A 23,693-nucleotide genomic window follows, 5' to 3' on the forward strand; every position below is an offset into this window, starting at 1 on the left:
GACTAACCACATTTTTAGTCTTTTTCGCTATAAAGAATGTGTAACAATTTCATTTCAAGTTTGTTTTTCTAATAGTTATCTGTTAAAAGCATTTGATATATTGTTTAGGTATAAAAGATACTTTTTAACTTATCCTGTCAGCGATGTGTGCATCAATTTTAATATGCAATAATGCACTGGTGATATCTGTAATATAATGTACCAAACTATTGACAATCTTGAAAACCTATTTTAGGATAAAAAATGTCATTTACTGTATGCAGTCTATAAAATATTAATACTACTAGGCATAATACTGACATCTTGATATTGATAAAGTAGAGAAGCTCAATTGTTTTCTTTTTTATTTATTTTTTTCCCTAAGGGTATACTGTAGTTAGGATTATTATCCATAGATCAGAACATACCCTTACAGTAGTAGTTTTGTTTTGTTATTGTGAATCCATTTAAAAATTTTCGTTCTCTTTTAGACATGTATTCGTCATCCCGACTGTCAATCAGCGCAAGATAATTGTACCGGTGTCTTTCGAATGATGCGCAAAGCATTCCAAATGTTAGATGAAGTATTGTTGGATAGTTCGTCAATGTCCGTACTCGTAAAACCGAAAAATATTTACAATCTTTTACACACGCTTAGTGTAAGTATTTGTAGTTGTTTTTATCAATGTTGATGAGATTTATAATAGTATAATAGGAAGTAACAGATATAACCTCATTCTACTGTAAAGATTGATGAACAAGCTAACACTTAACATTGTCATACACCCCTCATTCTAACAATGGTACAGTCCATAATGGATGGGTATTGTCCTGGTGGTTATTGTCCGATTTCTGATTTGAATATTTATAATGTTCTTATTTTGTTCAATGTTTTGTTAAATAAGAAACCCTGCTTTTTGACACCTATTAAGGGAGCACTTTCCTGGGAAGCAAATGAGGAAAAATATTGTTTAACACTACAGCCAATCCCTATTCTGAAGACACCTCTATTGAGAGGACTGTTATGTTCAAAAGGTTTCCCATCAAGGTTCTACTGTATTGAAAAATCGTATAAGAATTGAATGTCACCGCCATCTTTCGTTTCTTGAACGTACGTAACTTTAAAGGGAGAATCATGTTATAGAAAAGTTTAACATCTAATGTCATCCCCCAAACGCTCTGATCTTTATTAATATAGCACTATAGAAATGTACCATTTCCATTGTCGGAACAATTGTTTCAGTCTGTCTTTCAAAATATCAATAACTCTCAGCTGAGAAAAAACGGAAGAAGATTGAAAGAAACAGGAAAGACTTTAATTACAATGGCTATTACAAGCTGATAAAAATGTCAATATTTTGTTGTTATTACCACGATATTGTTTGAGGGTAAATTATTCTATTTTTACATGTTTACAAGTCTTGTTGACCTTTGAAATAAATCACCAAATGTACAAGGAGGCCTTGGCAGTAATTAGCCACTAATGTGTGAATCTGAAAAATAAAAATGAGGATTATTCCTACAGTAATTGTTTGAATTGAAAAAGCCATTTTTTTTTATATTGATTGTATATAATCTCATTATCTCATCACTTTAGCATCATCATTATTTTCCATCATCTTCACTCATCTTTATATCTATATCACCTTTATTGTCACATTCATCATAATCATCTCTCACTTTTATCATCACAGTTATCATCATCATCATCTCTAACTTTTATCATCACAGTTATCATCATCATCATCTCTCACTTTTATCATTATCACAGTCATCATCGTCATCATCATCATCTCTCACTTTTATCATTATCACATTTATCATCATCATCTCTCACTTTTATCATTATCACAGTTATCATCATCATCATCATCTCTCACTTTTATCATTCACAGTTTCATCATCATCATCTCTTACTTTAATCATACCGTTTATCGTTATCATCATCAACACCATTATCACCTTCCACCTCAAATAACATTATACTAAGATTCACACAAAAGGGAAATTAGTTTTAGTACAATTTGAAAACATGAATATAATACAGTAACACACAACACCTATGCAAACATTTTTAAAACAAATTTAGAACAAATGCCTTTTAGTATACATACATAACAAACAAGACATTTTTCAATTAAAACGCATTCTCTTTTATCAAGTTTACGTAGAAACAAAAGGAGTACTTGAACAAAACGTTGAACCAGTTCTATGAATCTTACTTAGCCTACAGCATGTGTCGTGATCAATGCAAACCTTTTAAAAACAGATTACAAAATATACTTTTTTTATAGCTAACATTTAGCAAACAACACATTTCTCAAGTAAAAACATTAATTTTCAAGTTCTACAATACATTCTTTCTAAACAAAAGAATACCTGTCCATTGATTAACTAAAAAACGTTGAAAACATTTCTACGAATTCTTAGCCTAAAGCATGAGGAGATATCTTTTCAGTATCAATGGCTTCTTTCATCACATGATAACCATGGCAACTATATTGATTTCTAAGCATCTTTGTTATAGATGACTTGGTCCTACATCTTAAAATTAAAAATCAGATTGATTTCTTGTCTATGAAATGGACAACTGAGCATGCCCGGTACGGTAAACTATTCAGATTTAACTAAATCCATATTAGTATATTTGTAACCTATTTTCAGTTAGTATTAGATCTTTCCAATATATAGGTCAAAATTTGTTAAAAGGTAGAGTAAAGTTACGATCACATATGAAACAAAATATAATATAATTTATTTTATTATATTATTATACTCGCAGTATTAGTTAAAGATTATGTTCCTTGTAATAGTTCCCATCTTTATCATTTGACCTAGTATTGCTTCATGCTTTTCAGAGGCCTCTACGTGGTTTAATCCAGTTACAGTAGCTACCTATTCTTCCATGTCCATTCTCCTCTCTCAAAAGCCATCTTATCTCATAACTTAAACCTCCCACTCCATGTTTTCTTTCCTGTCTTCATTGTTCATTATTTACACTACGTTTCCTATTCTCCATGTTCCTGCTGTGAGCTCACTCCTAATTTCAGGGACTTCTTTCCATGCTTCTGTCTCGCAATTTCCTGATCTTCTTAATTATTCCATGGATCGTTATACCTTCTTCCAACATAAAACTGCAATCTGCTTTTCTTCTTTTTCACATCCAACAGCAGTAGCACATCAATGCTTATAAACTATTGTCTTACTTGAGACTTAGGAAGTGGAGGATTGACACTAGGTCAAGATTGAATTAAGACACTAGGCCAAGATTGAACTATGACACTAGCTCAAGATTGAACTATGACACTAGGTCAAGATTGAACCTTGGTACTAGGTCAAGATTGAACCTTGGCACTAGGTCAAGATTGAACTTTGGCACTAGGTTAAGTTTGAACCTTGGACCTTAGGAATGGAAACCAAGCCAATACTTCACTACTTTCTAGATAACAGTCTGTTTTTTCTTATTTTATTTAGGATGTAATTGAGACATCTAAGGTAACACAAGCAGAAAGCAACACACAAGACAAGCTAGTGACAACACTGAGTTTAGTTGTTGATGCCACACAAGACTTCACTGACTCCGCTTACACACAGCATGAGCAGAGGGAACGAATACTTAAACTGCTTAGCAAAGCTAAACTTGATGTCAACCACCTTGTACAAGTTGGTAAACGTATTGTAAGTTTTTTTCCTTTTCTTTTTTGCCTTAAAACGTTATTTTTCTCAGTGATTTGTAATTTTTGTATTTTCTAGAGTTTATTTGTGTTTTTTTTTTTCATTTTATTTTTTATTGCAAACACATATAATAGCAAGTAACTCGCCAAATAGTTTTCATATTTAATATGTTTCATACACCAGGAGCAAGGTAATGCTGCGAGATATGAGGATGAGCTGGATACAAGTGTCTACAAAGCTATCAAAACGGTGGATGATGTTAAAAAACAGGTAAAATCTCCAACATTGCCAATGTTTTTTAAAGCTCTGTTTACACAATTAAACTAGTTTGACAAAAGCAAAAAAAGTGTGATATGCCCAAATATGGTAGTGGTATTCCAAAATATGGTAGTGATATGGCATCATCATGTCCATATATGGGCACATCACATTTTTTTGTCACATAAAGTTTGATAGTGTAGACAGAGCTTAATGTGACATATTACGTATTTTCACGTTCTGGGTTCAAATCCTGTCTGATTCAATTTGTTTTTCCATGTTTGTAAAGAGTGTAAATATGATATTAGCAACCTCTGCAATAATAAGGAATAAACAAACAAAATAATTCTCATCTTCTCAATGAATAAATTTACATACATGAATAAATTATCCTTGTGTTTACAAAAAGGCAATTACCGTCCTGTGTATATTTAATTTGAATATAATTTTTTTTTTTTTTCAGCCTTTTCATATTTTGTAAATACTCACAATTTTGGTTGTTTTTTTAATTAACTTTTTTAATCGGTTTAGTTTTAATTGAAACTAGACTTGAACTCGTCACTTTGACGAGTTAGTTATCCGCACGACAAACGCCACGCGCACGTCATACGTTGGAATTTTGCACACGGAAAAAGATTAGGGCATTATGAGCTGAACTGAAGAATATCATATGCTGTTAGTGCCGAATTCTGTCAATTTTGTGTCATATAGTATATACAGTGCAAACGGTATAATCTGTATACATGTTACATACAGTGTAGAATAGGTGAAATTACGGGACCCCCCGTTTATTCTTATTTTTAACATGGCGACGGTATCAAAATGAAACACTAAGATAGTAATTTCGGAAGTACATTATCTCAGCAACAACATGTTAACGTGTAGAAGAAATTTGAATACGTAAAATGTAGATGCGCGCTCTTTTAAATGTGATGAACTATGACGCAAAAGATGAAAATACGACTTTTTTTATTCAACTGGCCATATAATGACGTCACAACATCGGATTGGAAAAATGTTCACATGAATTCGTATCTACAATCCAATAGCTTCCAGAAAACGTTTTAATCATGATTATAGCTTTTTATTCTGACGAGCTATAACAGATTGAAAGTTACTTTAAAGAAGAAAATAAGTGACCAACGTTATTTAAATTTTTTCAACATGATGACGTCATAGAATTAAAATATTTTTAACTCATACGAAAGATAGTTCATTTACCTACAGAATATCAAAATCGGGGTGAAATTGGAAAACGGATAAGTGAAGATGCGCTCAATTAAATGTGATACGCTAAGACGAAAGATACAAAAATCCTATATTTTATATTCGCGTGGCCACACGATGACGTCACAATGTCCGGTTAGCCATATTAATGCATGATCCAATATCTACAACTCATCAACTTCCAGAATACGTAATAAAAATAACTTTTACCGTTTAGTTTAGAAACTACGACTGTTTAAAAAAAGGTATAATTTTGACAAATTTTGACAAATTTTTGAACTTTTTCATCAAAAACGCACGTAAGTTATCCAATTCAACGTGCCCGTATGACGTAATTTTAAGTAAAAAATGTTTAAAAGTTGGTAAAATTACTAGAAAAGGCTAAAAAAACATAAATAACGCGAAAAAAATTGTTTTCAATGCTACGTGCGCACCGCGCGCGTAAAAATATGCGCGCGCGTGGGAATTTTTTACATGCTTAAAATGACATGAAACGCGTAGAAAGTTGATTAGAAATTGATTTTTCGCATTTTGAAATTTTAAACGCGCGTGCGCGCGTAACTTTGTGTGAAACATGCCATTTTTTTTTCACAGTCAGTTAGCGCAAGATATAAATTAAACTTTTACTAAGTTTTAAATTCAAATGTTATATGGTTTTTGATTTATGTTAAATACGCGAAATTCGTTAAAACGCGCGTAAGTCATGTTGCGCAACTCTGACGTCATTCAAAAATAAAAAAGCACAACTTCACGTGAATGCCCACATGTTAACAAAGTTATGAAATGTTAACTTTACAAGTTTTAGAGATACGCTCTGCACAAAAATGACAGAAAGAAAGAATAATACAGAAAAAAAAAAAAAAAAAAGATGAAACAGGACAGTTCCAAGGAGTTATCCGCTGAATGCGGATAACTAATAATGGATTTTAATATGTTGAGTGATTCCAACATAGTTAATAGGATTTGTTTTATGTTTTGTGTAGGTGGAGGATTTCATTGACTAAAAGATTAACATTTTAAATTGATTTAAGAGTAATCTAAAGCTCTGTCTACACTATCAAACTAGTTTGACAAAAAAGTGTGATAATGTTTGATTGTGTAGACAGAGCTTCCGTACCTTTTCAAATGTATTGGCATTAAGAAGAGCTGTAGCAGTTTTTTTTTGCCACAAAATGTTTATTAATAAAAAATTTCCTAGGTTTGTAAAGTGCCTAATGTTGTGAAACCCTAAGCGTTGTACACATCATTACCCATTTTCGTATCAAACACGTATGAAAACACTCCCATAATGCTAGATAGCAATCAGCGAAAAGTTGTGTCTTGATTTTAATACCAGATGCACATGTACACCTGGGTGTAGAGAGGCCAACATAAGTAAAGTTTCTTGCCTAGACACAAGCAATGCAACAAGCATTGGATTCGAACCCACCATCTCATGATCACTGCGCCACATTCCCTTACACTCCACTTACTACACATACAGTTGTTTAAGCTTTCAAAATTTTTTTTTTTTTTCATATTTAGCTTCAAATGACAGCACTAAGTCAAGCAGAGGAAATATTTAGGAGTAGTGACCAAGATGAGTTAACAAGTAAATTAAGGGAAGCGGCTACGTTTGGACAAATTGACAGGGTTCAGAGTTCAGCTGAAAAATTCATGCAATATTCAGAGCAATTACAGGAGGTATACATTCATTGCTTACCACCTTGACCTAGTTTTAGTGGTTTCTAGGTCCAGACCGATGACACATCATTTGACCTTACCTAACTTGGTTGTCCTTTGTCACATAAGTTGTTGGTCTCTCTCATGCAAAGTCAATGCATATGTCAACAGAACAGTCAATGATGGCCTGATTTTCCCAATCATGAGGATAGCTAACAACCAAGTAACAAGTAAAAGCTTTATGTTTCCTGACTTGTGTTTTTATTTTTCTAGGCCTGTAAGTTGATGCGTCATGTAGCATCCAAACCACCGGTGGCAATTGGCCTGGAAAATGCAGAAAGCAACATGATTAAGTTAGCGCCACAGGTAATTATTATTATTTATTATAACAACAAACTTTCTTTCTCTATTTAGTTGTATTTGCATTGAAACAAATTATAATTAAATAGTATTATTTGGGTTACAGATTTTGTTTCTTTTTTATTTTAAAAAGTATTTGTGTCTAGCTTTATTAGTCTACTTTCATTTGCAAATTGCATTTCCATGTAATAATATAATCTATGCTGTGGCGCACATCATATTAAGGTTTAAAGTGGTAACCATGCCAACATAACAACAAATGCAAACAATCATAATTGCCCTATGAATTTCTTGAAGATTTTTTTTTGTCCAAAACTGGAACCTTTATTGCCTCTTTCATTTTTTATATAATTTAATCACCTTTTTATACATTATGATTTGTTATAATTCTCAAAAAGAAAATCTCAGAATTTATAATGTATTAATTTTAATTTGAAAAATGAAAGAAATTTCCTAAACTTTTTTTTCAAATTTATAATCGTCATATTTTACTTTTTACATTTTTTATTGATCGTAATTTCAAAATGAATAACTTCAGTTTCACATGCCATAGTTGAAAAGCTTCATTAAATATAGTATTAAATAAATTCATGAATTAAGTTTCACATGCATAATATTAAACATAAACACTCAACCAACTTGGCATGATTTATTTTATCTTAAATATTTTACGAAGCACAAAATTTAAAAGCATTCTTATAATCATATCGATCAAATCTGTTATAGAGAAAGGTATTTGAAAAATAAATTTGAAATGTCTTGTTTAGGACATTTATTTTCTTCAATATACAATCAGAATTAATTGTTTATGTACTGAACTTTGTTTATTACTGTAATTCAAATAATTCAATGTACAAATAAAGCTATTATGTATTTCTGTGCTTTTTATTATCTAAAGAGCTCATATGCAAGACCAGTCGGAACACCTAGTACTGTATGATCAGTCATATTTCTTTTCTGAACAATTGCTTTTTTCACTTTTTTTTTATTTGATAAAATTTGAAAAGGTTACACAGGAACTGGAAAAATTAAATCTATTATAGTTTGGGCTACACAGATTTTTGAGAACCGTAATATGGTGAAACTAATTGACCATTACAGTATTTGGTGATGACTTGATGACAGTACTAGGTCACAAAATATTTATCCGACACATTCTCAGACTGTTTTAATTGACCAATTACCTGTAATAGATTGTTGGTATTTTTACATTATTACCGGTTCGCCATTTTTACTTCAAAATGTTTGCATGACAACATGTTAATTTGTTGTAATTTTGTAGCTTGTAACAGCGTTCTCGACGTTCGCAATAAACCCTACCAGTAAAATTGCAAAAGAAAACGTAGATGTTTTTAGCAACACATGGCAATGGCAGGTGAAAGAGATTAATATGATCATGAAAGAAATAACTGACACTTGCACGGGCAGAGCTAGTAAGTATATGTGCTGTTGTTCTTTCATAAATGTAGTGTAAAACATATATTGCACCTTGTTCGGTTCACAAGAAAGTGTCCCCTGAATAGGGGTGTCCCAAAGGGTTGTAATGTATATAGTTGAAAACAAAACATAGATCTGTCTTCAACAAACATTAAATAAAATTCTGCTTTTATATTATATTTGTTTTACAAAAATTGTTTTAAAAAAATCTATAAATATATAATTTATAAATGATCACTGATGTTCGGCTAGTGTTGTCCGAAAGCTCAAATCTTTCTGGCTGTTTTACTTTATTGTTTTGAGTTAGCTTTTTACATATTTTTTTTTGTATCTCCATTGAGATCCAGTCACTGATACCCACAGCATTATCATTTTTTCAGTAATTTGCCTTTGGATTTACATGTATATATAAATGATAATACTGTATATATCAGCATTCACACAAAGCATGCGTATGTTTTATCTCTTCCTTTCATAATGCACATGACACCCCATACTTACTCAACGATAATTGCTTGTTGATTAGCAAGTTGTAGACAATCTTCTTTATGTTATAACCTTTGTTGATTGACATATGTCAGTCACAGTATCTCTGTCAGCTTGTATATCGATCACTGCAATGCAATCTGACAATACTGACAAGTTTAGTTGTAAGTGTGTAATTAAACCTGTAATTAAACAGGCAGAACTATTAGAAAAAATTTTTGTAGATGCGGTATACTGAATGATTAACCTGAATTTGTCTTCTATTCCAAGTACTTGTCACTGTTTCAAAAGATTTTATTTTTGTTGTAAAATCAGTCTGTTGTATGTCATCCAAGACTTAAATATAAAGTATAAAAATTATATTACAATAGACGTGGTAACTGAATCTATTTCAAGTACTATCACAAGATTTTGTTATTGTTGTGTTATCATGTGTATGTTATAATCTAAGGCAGAGTTCTGTCCCTGCCTTGAGACAACCCAATTAAGGGGAAACACACATGTGAAACAAAAAAAGGGGGAATATATGTGTTTACACTATAGTCTATTCAGGGGACACCCATATTAAAGGAACATTTTGGTAGATCCAAATGATGTTCCCTTAAGGTTCTATTGTATGTTTTATACCATACTGTATATGAATATGTTTATAATTTCCTTATCTTTAAATACTTATTGTAGTAATTATGCTTCATTATTTATAAAGAGCCTAGTAGTAACAGACGTTCAATATAACATTTATTTCATGTTCAATGCAAAATATATGATAGCATACATACAAAACATGCATTCAGTTTGAAGACAAACTGATCGTAACACCTCATAATATCAGACTTTATAACAATACTGTAAACCATAAAATAAAAATAGTGTCTCAATTCATTTCAACATTATTGACCTAGATATATCTATATTTGATAAAAATAAAACAATTTGAGGACAAGATTAGCCTTATTATCGCTAATGCATTTGTAAGTCCTGCACGCTTGAATTGCCATGGAAACTGTCTCAGATGATTGGATTCAGATTGAGACAAATGAATTTCTTTATCCTTTAATTATTCATCATTTTCTCATTTTAGATACGAAGCACGTTTATTTGTCACTTCCTCGACCAGGTGTAAGTAAAAGCAACTTATTATATACTCAAGGTTTTGATAATCTGTTGTTAAAACATCGTTATTATGTCCATTTTATCACCATTAGTCTTAAACTAATTTTTTTCTCAGATTGTCAACAGACAATTAATATAATAATCACTATATTAATCTTATAATACATAGATGCACATATTACCTACCTACTACCAGTATTGCACTCCTAAGAGGTCATGCACTCCTCCTGCGAACTCTAGCACTCCTCCTCCTCCTGCGAACTCTTGCACTCCTCCTTTGAGCTCCTGCGCTCTTTCTATGAGCAGCTCTTGCACTTCTCCTGCGAGCTCTTGCACTCTTTTCTATGAGCAGCGCCTGCACTCCACTTGTGAGCTCTTGCCCTCCGCCTATGAGCTCCTGCACTCTTTCTATGAGCAGCGTTCTGCACTCCACTTGTGAGCTCTTCCACTCCTCCTTTGAGCTCCTGCACTCTTTCTATGAGCAGCTCTTGCACTTCCCTGGCGAGCTCTTGCACTCTTTTCTATGAGCAGCGCCTGCACTCCACTTGTGAGCTCTTGCACTCCTTCTTTGAGCTCCTGCACTCTTTCTATGAACATCGCCTGCACTCCACTTGTGAGCTCTTGCCCTTCTCCTTTGAGCTCCTGCACTCTTTCTATAAGCAGCATCTGCATTCCACATGTGAGCTCTTGAAGTCCTCTTTCAAGATTATGCATTCCTCTTGTGAGTTCTTGCAGTCCTCCCTGCTCATGCACTCCTTCTATGAGCTCTTGCACTCCTCCTTTAAGCTTGTTCACCCCTACAAGCTCCCACAGTCCTCATGTGAGCCAGTACCATCCCCCTGTGAGCTCATGCACTTCTCCTGTTATATACACGCCTCTTATGAACTATGGCACTGCACTCTTCCTAATAATAGCAATCCTGAAATGTTGCCAAAACAAAGGGATGTTGATAATGATTTTTGTTAATAGTAAAGTTTTACAATCTCCTTAAAGTGTGAAATTACTGACATCTTTTAATGCTAATTTATTTTATATAATTACAGAAACATGGTACTACTATGAAATCATCTAGACCAGTTAAACTTGATGCAGAGGTAGGCATAAGCATAAGCTTTTACCCTATCATTACTTAGCCAAAATATTCCTTAACTGCAGCTATACACCTGATCCCATCCTGTATGCCTAAGCAAAATAGAGACTTTAAATTCATCTTGTTTTATAAATCTGTGTCCAAGCAAAATAGAGTGTGCCATTCACCTAGTTCCATCCGGTTTGCCAATCAAAATAGAGACAACAAAATTCATTTATGGTTTACTTTAGGATTAATTATGTTATTATATTTTTTATAGGAACAAGCAAGGATTGCAAAACTAGGGTTAGAATTGAAGCTAATGACATCAGAACTAGACGTGGAAACAGATAAGTGGGAGGATGCAGAGAATGATATTTTAAAGCGAGCTAAGAACATGTCTAGTATGGCTTACTCAATGTATTTATTCACAAGAGGAGAAGGTCCATTAAAAACAACCCAGGATTTATTTAAGCAAGCGGAGGTAAGAGGTCAAATAGAGGTCAAATAATTATGGTAAAGGCAGGTAATGCACAAGCAAAAGTCATAAACAATTTCCTCTCAAAGCACAGTTTAAAGATGTTTTATTGTGGTAAATAGCAAAGAACTCTTTGTGTAGTAAATGGGACCAATTAATTTCTTGCCATTTTAATAAACATTTGTTTCTTCTGTCATCAGTATTTTGCGGAGGAGGGTAATAAACTGTTTCGAGTTCTTAAAGATTTCAACAGCATGATACCAGAAGGTGGTCTGCTACCAGATCAGCTTGTGCACCATCTACAGAGTTTACCATCGCTATGCCAACAGCTCCATTATACAACTAAGTCACCATCACTTGGTAAAATACAGACATTTGCTAAGGTTTGTTGAAATGTTAGCTGCTTCGTACAATTATTGGAATTGATGATTGATAATTTTAATAATTTTAACAATAAGTCATAATCTATTAAATTAAAGTTAAAATGAGTAAAATCATTTTATTAATGTTACTACGTAATCATATACTTGTCTAGAAAATATGTTGTTGGGATTCTACCGTGCTTTGTAGAAACTACAGATATATCAAAACTAAATGAATAAAAGTGTGGCTGAGCAGCAGGCACACCGCAAAGCACACAAATAATATAGTCACAGGTTCAAGGCACTCCTAGGTCATAGTTCTGGTGGTAGAACTGGGCCTAGTCTTTTCTGATCCTAGTTACACCCAGTGTTATGGTCCATTTCTGTTCATTTTGTCAAGAACAAGAAACCACTAATAGGACAAAAGATTATTAACTTAACTCGAGGTGTAGCCACCAGTACGGTTGTAAGGTTTCAACTTGACCACTTTTTCACAGAGGCCTTTGAAAGCCCAGCACAGAGATTGTTCTCTTTTCTTGCGTCAACCTCACTACTTTATTTCCTGTGGCTGAGCACTGTAACTATAAATACGATCAATAAAGCACAGATCACAAAACCTTGATCATTACGAAGGAGCATTGAACAATAGAGATCTGTGCTATGATGTCATAAGTTGTTTACAATAAGTCACTCCAGCAGTTGCCTAATAATTATCTTCTCTTGCTTATTGTAGGTGAATGGGAGTATTCAAGAGACCAAGAACTTGTTAGCATCTATCAGCCAAATGCTTCCACTGTGCAATACTCTAGTAGTTAAAGTAAGTAGTGTACCAGTGGGTTTTTAGAGACAGCAATACCTTTGCATTTGTAATATTATTCTAGGAATAAACATTTAGTGGTCTAATGGCTTTTCATATCATGTAGAAGTTGGAGTTTGAGTTGAGCTGATTAAATAATTACAATATGTTGCAATTTCAGTACAATATCAGGACTCCTCATTCTACCCATCCCATATGGAGGCACGGCGGTTCAGTAATGGAGACAAGGAGCAACGGAGACGATTCAGACTCTGCAGCTAGTGTCCTTAGTACGAAGTCAGATGGCAGTCTTCTTCGCAATGTTAAGACCATCGCCAACATCGATGCGTTTGATCGCATATGACATTACGACAGCTGCTAGCGTAATTGGTGGTACAGTATCATCCTTCATTTGCATACAATTTTGTCCCGACAAACTTTGTGTTTTTGGAGGAAAGTCCAAGTGAACACAACACTCTGACCTCTAGGACTTTTATTTAGAAAATAACAATTTCAGATGTTATGGCAGTCGCAATATAGTACATTATTTTAGCAACAATGTTACACATGTAATGTAAATGAAGTGTTTGTAATTGAGGGATGTTACTGTACTCAACACTTTAAAATATGTTCAAGAAAAACCAGTGTTTATTTATGGGTGTAATGACACTAGTTACGCTAGCATATGCATTGTGTAGTTTTAATGTATGTATTAGTGCGTGTTCACATGTGTGCCAATTCATGATTAGACAAGGATTAGTGTACACCAGGAGTATCTCGCCAGTCACATAGTGAAAAGTACCAAAACAGTTCTAGGCCAGTTGCTTGTTGCTAAATATAGCTTATCAAAGGTTTTACTTACATCTGACTTTAGTCACCTGGCTTTAGTACTGTCTGGCTTTAGTTAAGCAAGTACCATGCATAGTGTGAACATACTCAACATTAAACAAACATGACCATATAGGAAACCAATGATAAAATATTAGCAAACATTGTTATCATATAAACGAATAAAACCAAATGAAATAGGACCATTATAGTTAGCTAGCTATCATACCTGCTATGTAACTTCCAGTGTAGACAATTAGAATAGGTCATAGGTTATAGGTCAAACCTCTAGGTGTGCCAGTATGAATACCAATTATGTGTACTTAATTTATTTGTATTAAAGTTTTTCAGGATATGGAGCTTATCTTTAAGGACGAGGAAAGACATTTTTATAATGGAATCAAAATTCATGTACTGTACTTACTCCTATTCCTAATATGGACCTTGAAATCGATGTTATTCCAATAAAAGTTAGTAGGTTTATTTATAACTATGAATGTTTAAACATATGTGGCAGGGAGTGTTAATCATGTCGGCAATGTGATTTCAATTCAATCAATTTATTCGACCAATAAATATAACAATGCAAGCAGAATGGTTTGACAAAAATAGAAAGTTGATTAGTGGTGTGATTTCTATAACGTTTAACATATAGTGTAAGCAGCCTCATACATAGGCACAGGAACTTGGGGGGTTAAACAAGGTCTTCAGAATTATTTATTACAAAGATAAGGATGCAGAATTTAGAAAATGGAACAAAGTGTCTGTATTAAGGGTGTTCAAATATATCTTTTTCATATAAATCTATTAATTTCACAGTACATTTATTGATTAACTTTGTTAGTTTATAAAAAATATTAATTTGTTAGTATATTAAATGTAATATATTCATATTAATTTTACAGTTAACATATATTGAAATGTTTGCATTCAAACCTCTGAAACTGGACAAGTAGTGGAAGGGGGGGAAGTAATATTTAATATTCTAGTTTTCAGGGCGTTGGTTTTACACCTTTCAGGGTTCATACATGTCTTGGAAAAAATGAACATTTTTACTAAAATTCTTCTTTTCTAAATTCTTCCCAGGCCTTTCTTTATAAAGTTATGTACATTTAAAAAGTGTTATTAATAAATTGGACACCATTTTATACAATTAGTTTGCTTTCTATGACATCAATATTATGTAAAACATTTCAAAAGTCTTTATAAAGTTGTGGAATTTATCACGAAAGGTCACGGATCCAATATTAACTATTGAGAAAATCTATGAACTCTGATTTTTCATTAAATATGATATACTGTAATACTAATTAATTCATTTACATTTTGTAACATTTGTGTATCATGTTCACATTAATGCAACAGTTAAGCTATAACTTGAGTATTTCCATTTATATGTAAGATTTAAAATATTGTGTGTAAATTGTTATCACATTCACATAACAAGTCTTTCAAAACTTTCATAACTGTTCATTTTGTGTTGTTAAATTGTAAATCTTTATTTTTAGCACAAAACATATGTATGTCACAAAATAGTATTCATTTTTATAAATTGATCTTTTTGCTCTTTTGAAACTGGACATCATTCTTGTGCTAAGCCACTACATAACACTGGTTTAGTGCAATGCATGTAAGTAGTGTGAAATAATTCGGGATTCAGTAAACATCTGCAATATTACAGAGGTGATTATTTACAATTAAACCTTTCAAAAAATGTCAACAATATTTATTTAACTTTGTGAGTTTATAATGCAAAAATGATATTGACTATTAAAACTAGTAATTATTAAAATCAAGATTTTTATAATTTGATAAGTGAAATCTACTTATTAACATATATTTTTGATTCAGAATTAAGAGAGACAAAGTATTAAGTAGGCCAAACACATTTTGAATTGTAATGAATTGGGGGTAGGGCAGGCAGCCAGGAATTCATATTATATTTTATTAATTATTTTACCAAAACAAGGATGAAATCAACTTTCAATTATCTTTAATTGTAATATTTGTATGGTATTTGAGTCTTTTTGTGGGGCTGGCTCAAAACCAAGATTTCCCTACCCAATCTATGGATTGATACAGTATGTCAGGGAGTGGGTAAACATGGGAGGATCCTAGATAACAAAAAAATATATATAAAATCATAATTCATAATTTAATTTTTGCTGTAGACAAAATTTGGATCTACCCTTAAAAGGTCCCCCTAAAATTTTTTTTTTTTCATTTTGTTGTTGAATATGCCATTTTAATGTTACATAATAGTTATTCACTTTGACTAAAAACTGGATTGAAAAAATATATATTTACCTGAAAAATATAATTTAAACCAAAAAAATAGACAAAGGTTTTTGGTTAAAATTTCTTTTGTCTTAAAAAAATAATTATATTTTTTTTACAGAAGTGAATAACTTTATTAAAACTGCAAAATAGCCTATTTAAAGTCTGATTTTATTAATCTTCATTTTCCATGTTTTTGGGGGACAATACATCGTTAATTCTCACACCCCTATGGGTTGATATTCCACTCTCATACCAGAGCTTGTTAGTTAAAGTGCTGTTTACACTATCAAACTAGTTTGACAAAAAAAGTGTGATGTGGCCAAATATGGTAATGATATGCTTAAATATGGTAGTGATATGACATCATCATGTCCATATAAGGGCACATCACATTTTTTTGTCACATAAAGTTTGATAGTGTAGACAGAGCTTAACAACAATTATTATAAACTTGTATATTTTGTATTAAAGCTTATGTATATTACTCATAACACTAGACAAGCAATAGCTAATAAATGTATAAACAATTAATGTTTATTTACTAATTGTCATAATAGCAGTTTGTCAATCACTGCTACCATAATACTTGTTCTCTGTATAGCATTTAATAAATAGATTGTAAAGTGAATATTACAAAATGTATTTTTGTTTGAATTTATATTGTATTGGATTTTTTTTCTGGGCCCTGCTCCCCTTAAGCTTTGAGGCCATGGAGTTTGACCAGTAAGAAGTCATAGCTGTTACACCACTGCAGTGAAGTTGCCTGAATTTTTTTATTTTGCAATTAAAAATTGGAATCAGCACTTTAAGCCCAACTCAGACAGCATCGTACACAGGGCCTGATGAGTCGTCTTGTTCGGGTCAGGACTCGAGTCAAGTCGAGTTGGGCTTAAATGTTTGTTTGAAATCATTTCACACATAAGTTGTATTGATGTTGTTAATATCCATTGTTGTTTGTATTTTATTTTCTTTTCAGTTCTTTTGTGCTTAACAATCACAAGCTTTTGCTTTTTTTTTCTTCTGCCTTTTTTTCTTTTAGATCTTTTGAATTATGTAGTTAATTAGTAGACAATTACATAATCTTTTTCTTTTGAAAGACATTTAATCTTAATATTTGAAGCACACATGAGGAAAAAATACAATAATTAGATTAGTTTAAATTGTTCAACAATTAATACTACTGTATTTATATTAATATCTATCAAATTTATAAAAGTGCAGTACAGTTCTAATTCAAATATAATATTGACTATTGTTTATTCATTCACTCATACTGCACAACAAATTCAAAATTAGCAAGAAAAAATATACTAGTCTAAAATATGATTTGATTTGAAGTTTGAATATGTTTATACTTATTTTATATTTTATTTAAGGCACTGATTGTTAAAATTCTGTTATTGTGTTTAGTTTCTAATACAATCCTAAAAATATTTCTAAATATTTCAGGGTTTCAAATCTAGCCTCTTTTTTTTTTATCTATACGACATAATAGTTTTAGTTTTGTTTATATATTTTTGGATTCAGCATTTTCAGATTTAAAATATCTTACAGTAACTAAAAATAGGTCCAATTATTGCAATGATCCTTATACTTAATATAAATTACTACAACAGGAAGTATTATTGGTTTTTTTTTACACATTTTTTAACATTTTAATACTAACCTGAGCTTTCCAAAGTTGCCTAATGTTATATAGTGACCGCGTAAGATTCTGTGTTTAAGCCTTGGTTACTTTAACATTATTTATCCGAAATACAGTCTATACAAATATTTGGTATCATTTAGGAATGATTTTTAACTGGCTTACACAGTACAGGAACTACACTTTACTCACTATAACAGTCGTTGGAAAACGATGGGTGTATATAATGCCATGTACAACGCACAAAGGGAATGTAGATTAGATCTGACATACAAAACTATATGCGGACGCAACACAAGTAATTTGACTATTATGACTAGTTCAGATGAACTCTCGCTTCTGATTGGTCAACTTAGTTGTGCTGCTGTCCTAATACTATAGGAATGAACATAAATGGCACATATTTGTTACACAAAAACGCACATGTGTATACATTCCTCAAGGAGAAGAATCTTTTCCAACGTACACTAACCACAACACTATCTTCTATCTACATTTTTCAATCTTAATGTTACATACAAAATTTCTTTGCTGTCATACCATGTAGATTCGACAAAAAAATATTTTTCATTTCAGAAGACACTATTTTTAATGTTTTCTTTTCTTGTGAATGGCAAATAAAGTACTACAAGCATCTTGGATTTTTATAAACATTTCTTGCGCTTCTTCTTTGCCTTTTTTATGTTTATCTGGATGCCATTCTCTGGATAGCCTCCGACAATGTTTGGTGATCTCCTCTCTTTCAACACCTTTAGTTAAACCAAGGACCTGTAATAAGAAAAGAAAACACTGTCAAAATTTGAAATTGTCATTTAAAGTGTCATTTAATAGTACAGTACTGTCATTTAATATTGTCATGTATTAGTTTGTCCTTTAAAATTGTCATTTAATATTTTTGTCATGGAATTTTTTTCATTTAGACATAATTTCATTTTGTCATTTAAAATATTGTCATTTAAATAATATTTTGAATAGTGGGCTTTTCATATCATAGAAGACGTAGTTGGAATATTTTTTTCCTTTATAACGGTCATTTTTCACTAAATTTCTAAATCGTTGATGTCTAACAAGAGTAATATTATTACTGTATTTAATAATGAACATTAATATCCTATGATCTTTAAATAAAATCATACAGGTTTCTTGTAATCTATTTAGAACAAGGTTGTATCCTGGTTAGATTATGATTATGAAAGTGATATGTACAGAGCAAGAATGTCTTTTTTGCTCCTCTGGCGCAGGCTTGCCTTTTGAAGTGCGGCTTTCTTTTCTACATAATTTTTGTTTTATCCATTGTTCTCATGTACTGTAGCAGAATTACTTCTCTTTTTAAAAGGAAATATTAATATTAATTTTATTTCCGATAATTATCGTTCCTACGTAATTTCAACATGGTCAAAGCAAGGCAATCTAACAACAGGATGCTCAGTTCCACACCTATTAAAAGACACCACGCCCTGTACATAGTACAGTAATGTTGGTATTTGTCGCAGCCAGACATAAGATCAAAGGACTGGCCAGGCGAGCTCAGTGTCCTGTTGTTAGATTGCCTTGGTCAAAGTGACTATCCATTTTTATTGTAAGAAGAAAATGAATAATGTTTTGATCAAATTGAATTTGGATAATGTCGCTTATGATATCATGTTGGACTGCGCAATACAAACCTTATATGCATTTGTCTCCCCTTGTGGATCTAAGGCCTCTACAAACTCATTATACATATTCTTCCATCCGATTTTCCAACCTGTTTGGATCAGTTCGTACACAACATTTTTAAGTTCTTTCCAGAAGGGCGACTCGAAAAAGTGGTTAATTGCTTCGTGTAAATACACCGTTTCACCGTCAGATGTTGTGACAGTTGCATTGTACAATAGAAACGAACTCCATAGGCACATTACAATTAAACCTGTTAAATGTAAAAAGTCAATACATTAGCAAACATGTATTTATTTATTTAAAGGGAATTGCAAATCTAAAATATTTATCTATCTGTACATCAGTCTATACAATCACACTGTACAATATACTTCTTTTTTTTTTTCAGATTTACTGTACCATACTGTGATAAAAAAAAAAAAATTCCACTCCATACAAGTCTTTTCAACTTTGTTTTTTTGCAGCCTCCGCAAGGCAAGACAATTAATAGCCAATCACACCGGTCGACACTGTATTTAAAATCTTTCTTTAATTTTACGTGGAAGTTGGTATTTAGGGGGCGACAGCTTCATCATAAATGAGGTCACTTGAGGTTGACACAGACAGATATTCACTCTTTTGTACATTCTTTGCTAATATTATATTTGATGTTCAAATTTGATGCTCAAATTGAGCAACAAATTATGCAATTTCAAAGTATAAAGTACAATGTATAGAGCATTGCAAATTGCGTATCACGTATTACTGTACATAAATATTTACAATTATTTACCACCAAAAGCTAATTGTGTAAATCGTTTGCAGCAACTTCTTTGAGGTCGAATTTGTCGTTTGTACTTCTTCGTTGTTTGGAATAAAATAGAGCTTGCAACTACAACTGAGGCGATAGCAGTGGGCTCCCTCAGGATGAGTAACGCACCGTACGCTCCAAGTAAAGAATATTTAAATGATCCCGTTTCCTCTCCAATGTTTCCCACTATATAAACCGCAACTGCAACACTGAACGGTACAAGAACAAACTGCAAAAGTGTTACTACGTTTGGAGTTAAAGTTTCTGGTATTGCGCAAAGAACGAGGTACCCACAAAACGTTGCAAATACGAGTTGTCCTATCCACCTTGAAAGGCTAAATCGTGGTTTTCTGTCATTTCGTAACTGTGATGTCAACCAATCCATGTATTCATAGGTTTCATTAGCAGCATCAACATAAGACGGGATTCGCCATAAGTCCCTCACCCAGCCTAGGCAGAATCCACCCCAAGTACACCACCACACGAAAGCCTGTCGGTCTCGGCCAAGGTAGAAATGGTGCATGCCGAACCAGCCTCCGATGAGCCATAACAAGTAGGTGATTAACGTTGATTTAGACATAGCTATAAGAAGGAAAGGTAGAATAAATAAATGGTAAAAACTTCAAACCATTCTGTTATTTTAATCATAAGATGTCAAATTGCGCAACGAAGTAAACATCCATCGTGCCAGTTTTTGATTTGTTGATTTTTCCGTCAAGCAAGATAACAATCACGTATGGCGCGCAAAGTTGGTAACATAAAATACTTAATGGTCAAACAAATATCTTTAAAAAATCCTTAATATTGAATCTTTATAAAGCAATCAAATGTCAGTCAATTTATTTTTATGAAAATATATTGCAAGATGCAATGAATACTTAGATTTAAAAAGTATCCACACACCAAAAAAAACATATTTGTCATAATGCGCTTTCCATAGCACAATCTTTTGATCAATAGGCACATTCGATTGGTATATTTTGAGAAGATCTAGCTCCTATGACTTCTAGTTGTTGTGAGCAGTTTTGAGGAACGCATACATAACCAGTCGAATACGCATAGTAATTTAAAAAACCAGGGAAACAATAAACAACGCGACGGGATTTCCAAAAAAATGTGTTCACACTCTATAAATAAATCAGTATGTTCTTGCGCCATGATGATTTGGTCATGTGTTTCTTATTATCGGCGCTAATCGGCGTCAACTTTGTAATTTTTTTTAGACCTAGCTAGGCCTACCTAGTAAACTTATAGTAGGCTATACGCCTTAGTTTAGGCCTAAGTAGTGAGTAGGCCTAGAGTAGTAGTTTTTTAGATTAGGGTTCAGATGCGGTGTCTTATTATTTCGGCCGCCGACGTTATATCGGCCGCCAGTGGTGGTTGCACTATAAAAATATTGGCGTTCCATACCCAGTGGCAGAAATGTCCGTTATGTACTGTACTGTGGTGCTATTTTAATCTATTTTTATGTTCTTAGATGATTGTCTGACTGACCCATGGACCATACAGAAGCTAGGCCTAAATCGATAACAGAATTAGTAAAGAAACAATGCAAAAAAACCATACAGTCGCTACAATGGATTAAAGTTGTTGCAGTCGGAAACACCAGTGTAGGCAAAACGTGTCTGATAAAGCACTTTTGCGAAGACAAGGTATAATTGGGCCTACTAATATTTTTATTCTGCCACACCATTTTTTGTTGGGCACAATATTAATAGATTTGTAAATAGTAAACATTAGATTTAAGTACAGTAATGCGGAAGGAAAAATGATCTTGGTGTTAATGACATTCAACAACAACTCTTCAAAAGTACTATTACTAATTAGACCCAAATCTAAATTTGATTGAATGAAAATTTAAATTCACATATGCCATTAATTTTAATTAAAATATATTATTAATGCTCAATTACATAAAAGTGGGGAAACCCTATCATAATTGTGTTATTATTGTGTTTCTTCTTTAAGTTTTCAGCAGGCTATCAGCCAACAATTGGCGTGGATTACGGATTCAAGACATACTCTGTAAATGACACCGAGTGTAAGAATAATGTTTTTAATTATGTTTCTGTTGCTTTATGTTGAACATACAACTTATTACAAGCAAAGAAAAGTTCCAAGAAAAAGTGTCCAATTTTGAGGAGCACATTATGAATATGAAGAAGACATGGACATACAGTATAAATCAAATAGGTTTTGTCAGTGTATATGATAATTCAAAGTTTTTCTTTTATTTAGTAAGAGTTCATTTGTGGGATCTATCTGGTAACAGTGATTACCTAGACGTACGATCGGAATTATACCACAGCACTCAAATCATCCTCCTTGTGTTTGATGTCACCAGTGCAGTGTCATTTACAAGTCTTGACAACTGGTACAAAGAGATCACAAGATTTGGGAATGGAGGTGCACATGTTGTTCTAGTGGCAAACAAGGTGGTGTTTTATATTTAGTCTATTACAGTAGATGGTCCGATTCTTGATGTAATATTAGTAAAAAAATCAATATTTTGGCACATCTGGCGTTTCATACATACAATACTACTAGTTTCCAGACCGAATTGAAAAACTGACTGGGAGACTAACAACATATTAAGACAATAACTATAGACTTTGGACAATAACCAGGTTAGAGTGAAATTGTAATTTCACCCCCCTTCCCTCATAGAACCCTCCATACTACGGGGAGCCACACACAGCAAACATTATATCAAAATCTATTAAGGGGACATCTTCAGGACCTAACCAACTCATATAATAAATTTAAATGTTTTTCTTTAGCGAAAAGTTATATTTATTTTTATATATTTAGATCGATCAAAAATCTAAACGAGTTGTGTCAACTGATGATGCTGTAAGGTGGGCTACTGCAAAGAATGTTCAGTGAGTTACTTTTTTATGATTGTAAAATTTAAAGGTGACAATAAATGATTTATAAAAAGGATGAAACCTATTAGTAATACAATTAGGAATTATATAGCCTCCATGTAGTATGGTTAGGTTAGGGTAGCCTCCATAGGACTTATGAATGTTTTTTATCACAACAGTGAAAACACATCCCCAATAAAATTATTCAACTTGTGATTATTTTACTTTTGAAGATATTTTGAAACTTCTGCATCCAATGGAAGTGGTGTAAATAAGATGTTTCGAGAAACTCTAAAAAAGGTGATGGATGAATGAACACATCAACAACAAAAACAGGGACATATTCAAGGAATACGTTCTTCCGAGGCAGAGCCAGGCAGTACACATACTCAGCGAAGTCTGGCTGGAAGTAAAGAAAGGTTTTAGTGGTGTATTCTGGAATTTGATAAAGAGCTGTCCAATATAGAGCTAAATCTTCTAGGGAATTCCTGGAGCATGATTCTTCCATGGAAATTTTTAAAATAATAATAATAATGCATTATATGAATGCTGTATGAATGTGATGGGCGGACGTCATCTAATCTCAATCATCATATAATATAAAACCGTTTTTGTGTTTTTATATATTAGTGCTGTTATTTATTTTAACTGTTTATTTGTATCAAATAAAGATTTAAGATAGAGAGACTGTTTCTGTTTTATTTTTCAACTTGATTAATTGTTTC

The 23,693-nt window shown here is 32.6% G+C and overlaps 3 protein-coding genes across 3 annotated transcripts in view; 2 read left to right on the top strand and 1 right to left on the bottom strand.

Annotated features, from left to right (window-relative positions):
* The window catches only part of LOC144838212 (alpha-catulin-like), a 33,986-nt gene extending 17,346 nt beyond the window's left edge, over positions 1–16,640 (top strand). Inside the window, exons 5-16 of the mRNA XM_078693566.1 lie at positions 471–638; positions 3,454–3,657; positions 3,838–3,924; positions 6,664–6,822; positions 7,075–7,167; positions 8,444–8,594; positions 10,166–10,203; positions 11,241–11,291; positions 11,547–11,750; positions 11,945–12,127; positions 12,840–12,923; positions 13,084–16,640. Of these exons, the coding sequence (XP_078549692.1) occupies positions 471–638; positions 3,454–3,657; positions 3,838–3,924; positions 6,664–6,822; positions 7,075–7,167; positions 8,444–8,594; positions 10,166–10,203; positions 11,241–11,291; positions 11,547–11,750; positions 11,945–12,127; positions 12,840–12,923; positions 13,084–13,266 (1,605 nt within the window). The 3' untranslated portion in view covers positions 13,267–16,640. The remainder of the gene's footprint in view (positions 1–470; positions 639–3,453; positions 3,658–3,837; positions 3,925–6,663; positions 6,823–7,074; positions 7,168–8,443; positions 8,595–10,165; positions 10,204–11,240; positions 11,292–11,546; positions 11,751–11,944; positions 12,128–12,839; positions 12,924–13,083) is intronic.
* Positions 16,641–17,021: 381 nt separating this feature from the next.
* On the bottom strand, positions 17,022–20,799 carry LOC144852448 (dnaJ homolog subfamily C member 22-like). The gene is made up of 3 exons (XM_078710258.1): positions 20,084–20,799; positions 19,320–19,561; positions 17,022–18,423 (listed from the first exon to the last, which is right to left on the bottom strand). The coding sequence occupies exons 1-3, from the start codon at positions 20,679–20,681 to the stop codon at positions 18,244–18,246; spliced, it is 1,020 nt and encodes a 339-aa protein (XP_078566384.1). The 5' UTR covers positions 20,682–20,799; the 3' UTR covers positions 17,022–18,243.
* A 298-nt stretch (positions 20,800–21,097) lies between these two features.
* On the top strand, positions 21,098–23,653 carry LOC144852456 (dnaJ homolog subfamily C member 27-like). Its single transcript, XM_078710270.1, has 6 exons — positions 21,098–21,242; positions 21,579–21,753; positions 22,070–22,142; positions 22,340–22,536; positions 22,913–22,983; positions 23,202–23,653. Exons 2-6 carry the CDS (start codon positions 21,598–21,600, stop codon positions 23,281–23,283), a joined length of 579 nt encoding a protein of 192 aa, XP_078566396.1. The 5' UTR covers positions 21,098–21,242; positions 21,579–21,597; the 3' UTR covers positions 23,284–23,653.
* Positions 23,654–23,693: the final 40 nt, after the last annotated feature.

The sequence above is a fragment of the Antedon bifida genome, chromosome 1, assembly GCF_963402885.1.
Source record: "Antedon bifida chromosome 1, ecAntBifi1.1, whole genome shotgun sequence".
Taxonomy (NCBI): Eukaryota; Metazoa; Echinodermata; class Crinoidea; order Comatulida; family Antedonidae; genus Antedon; species Antedon bifida.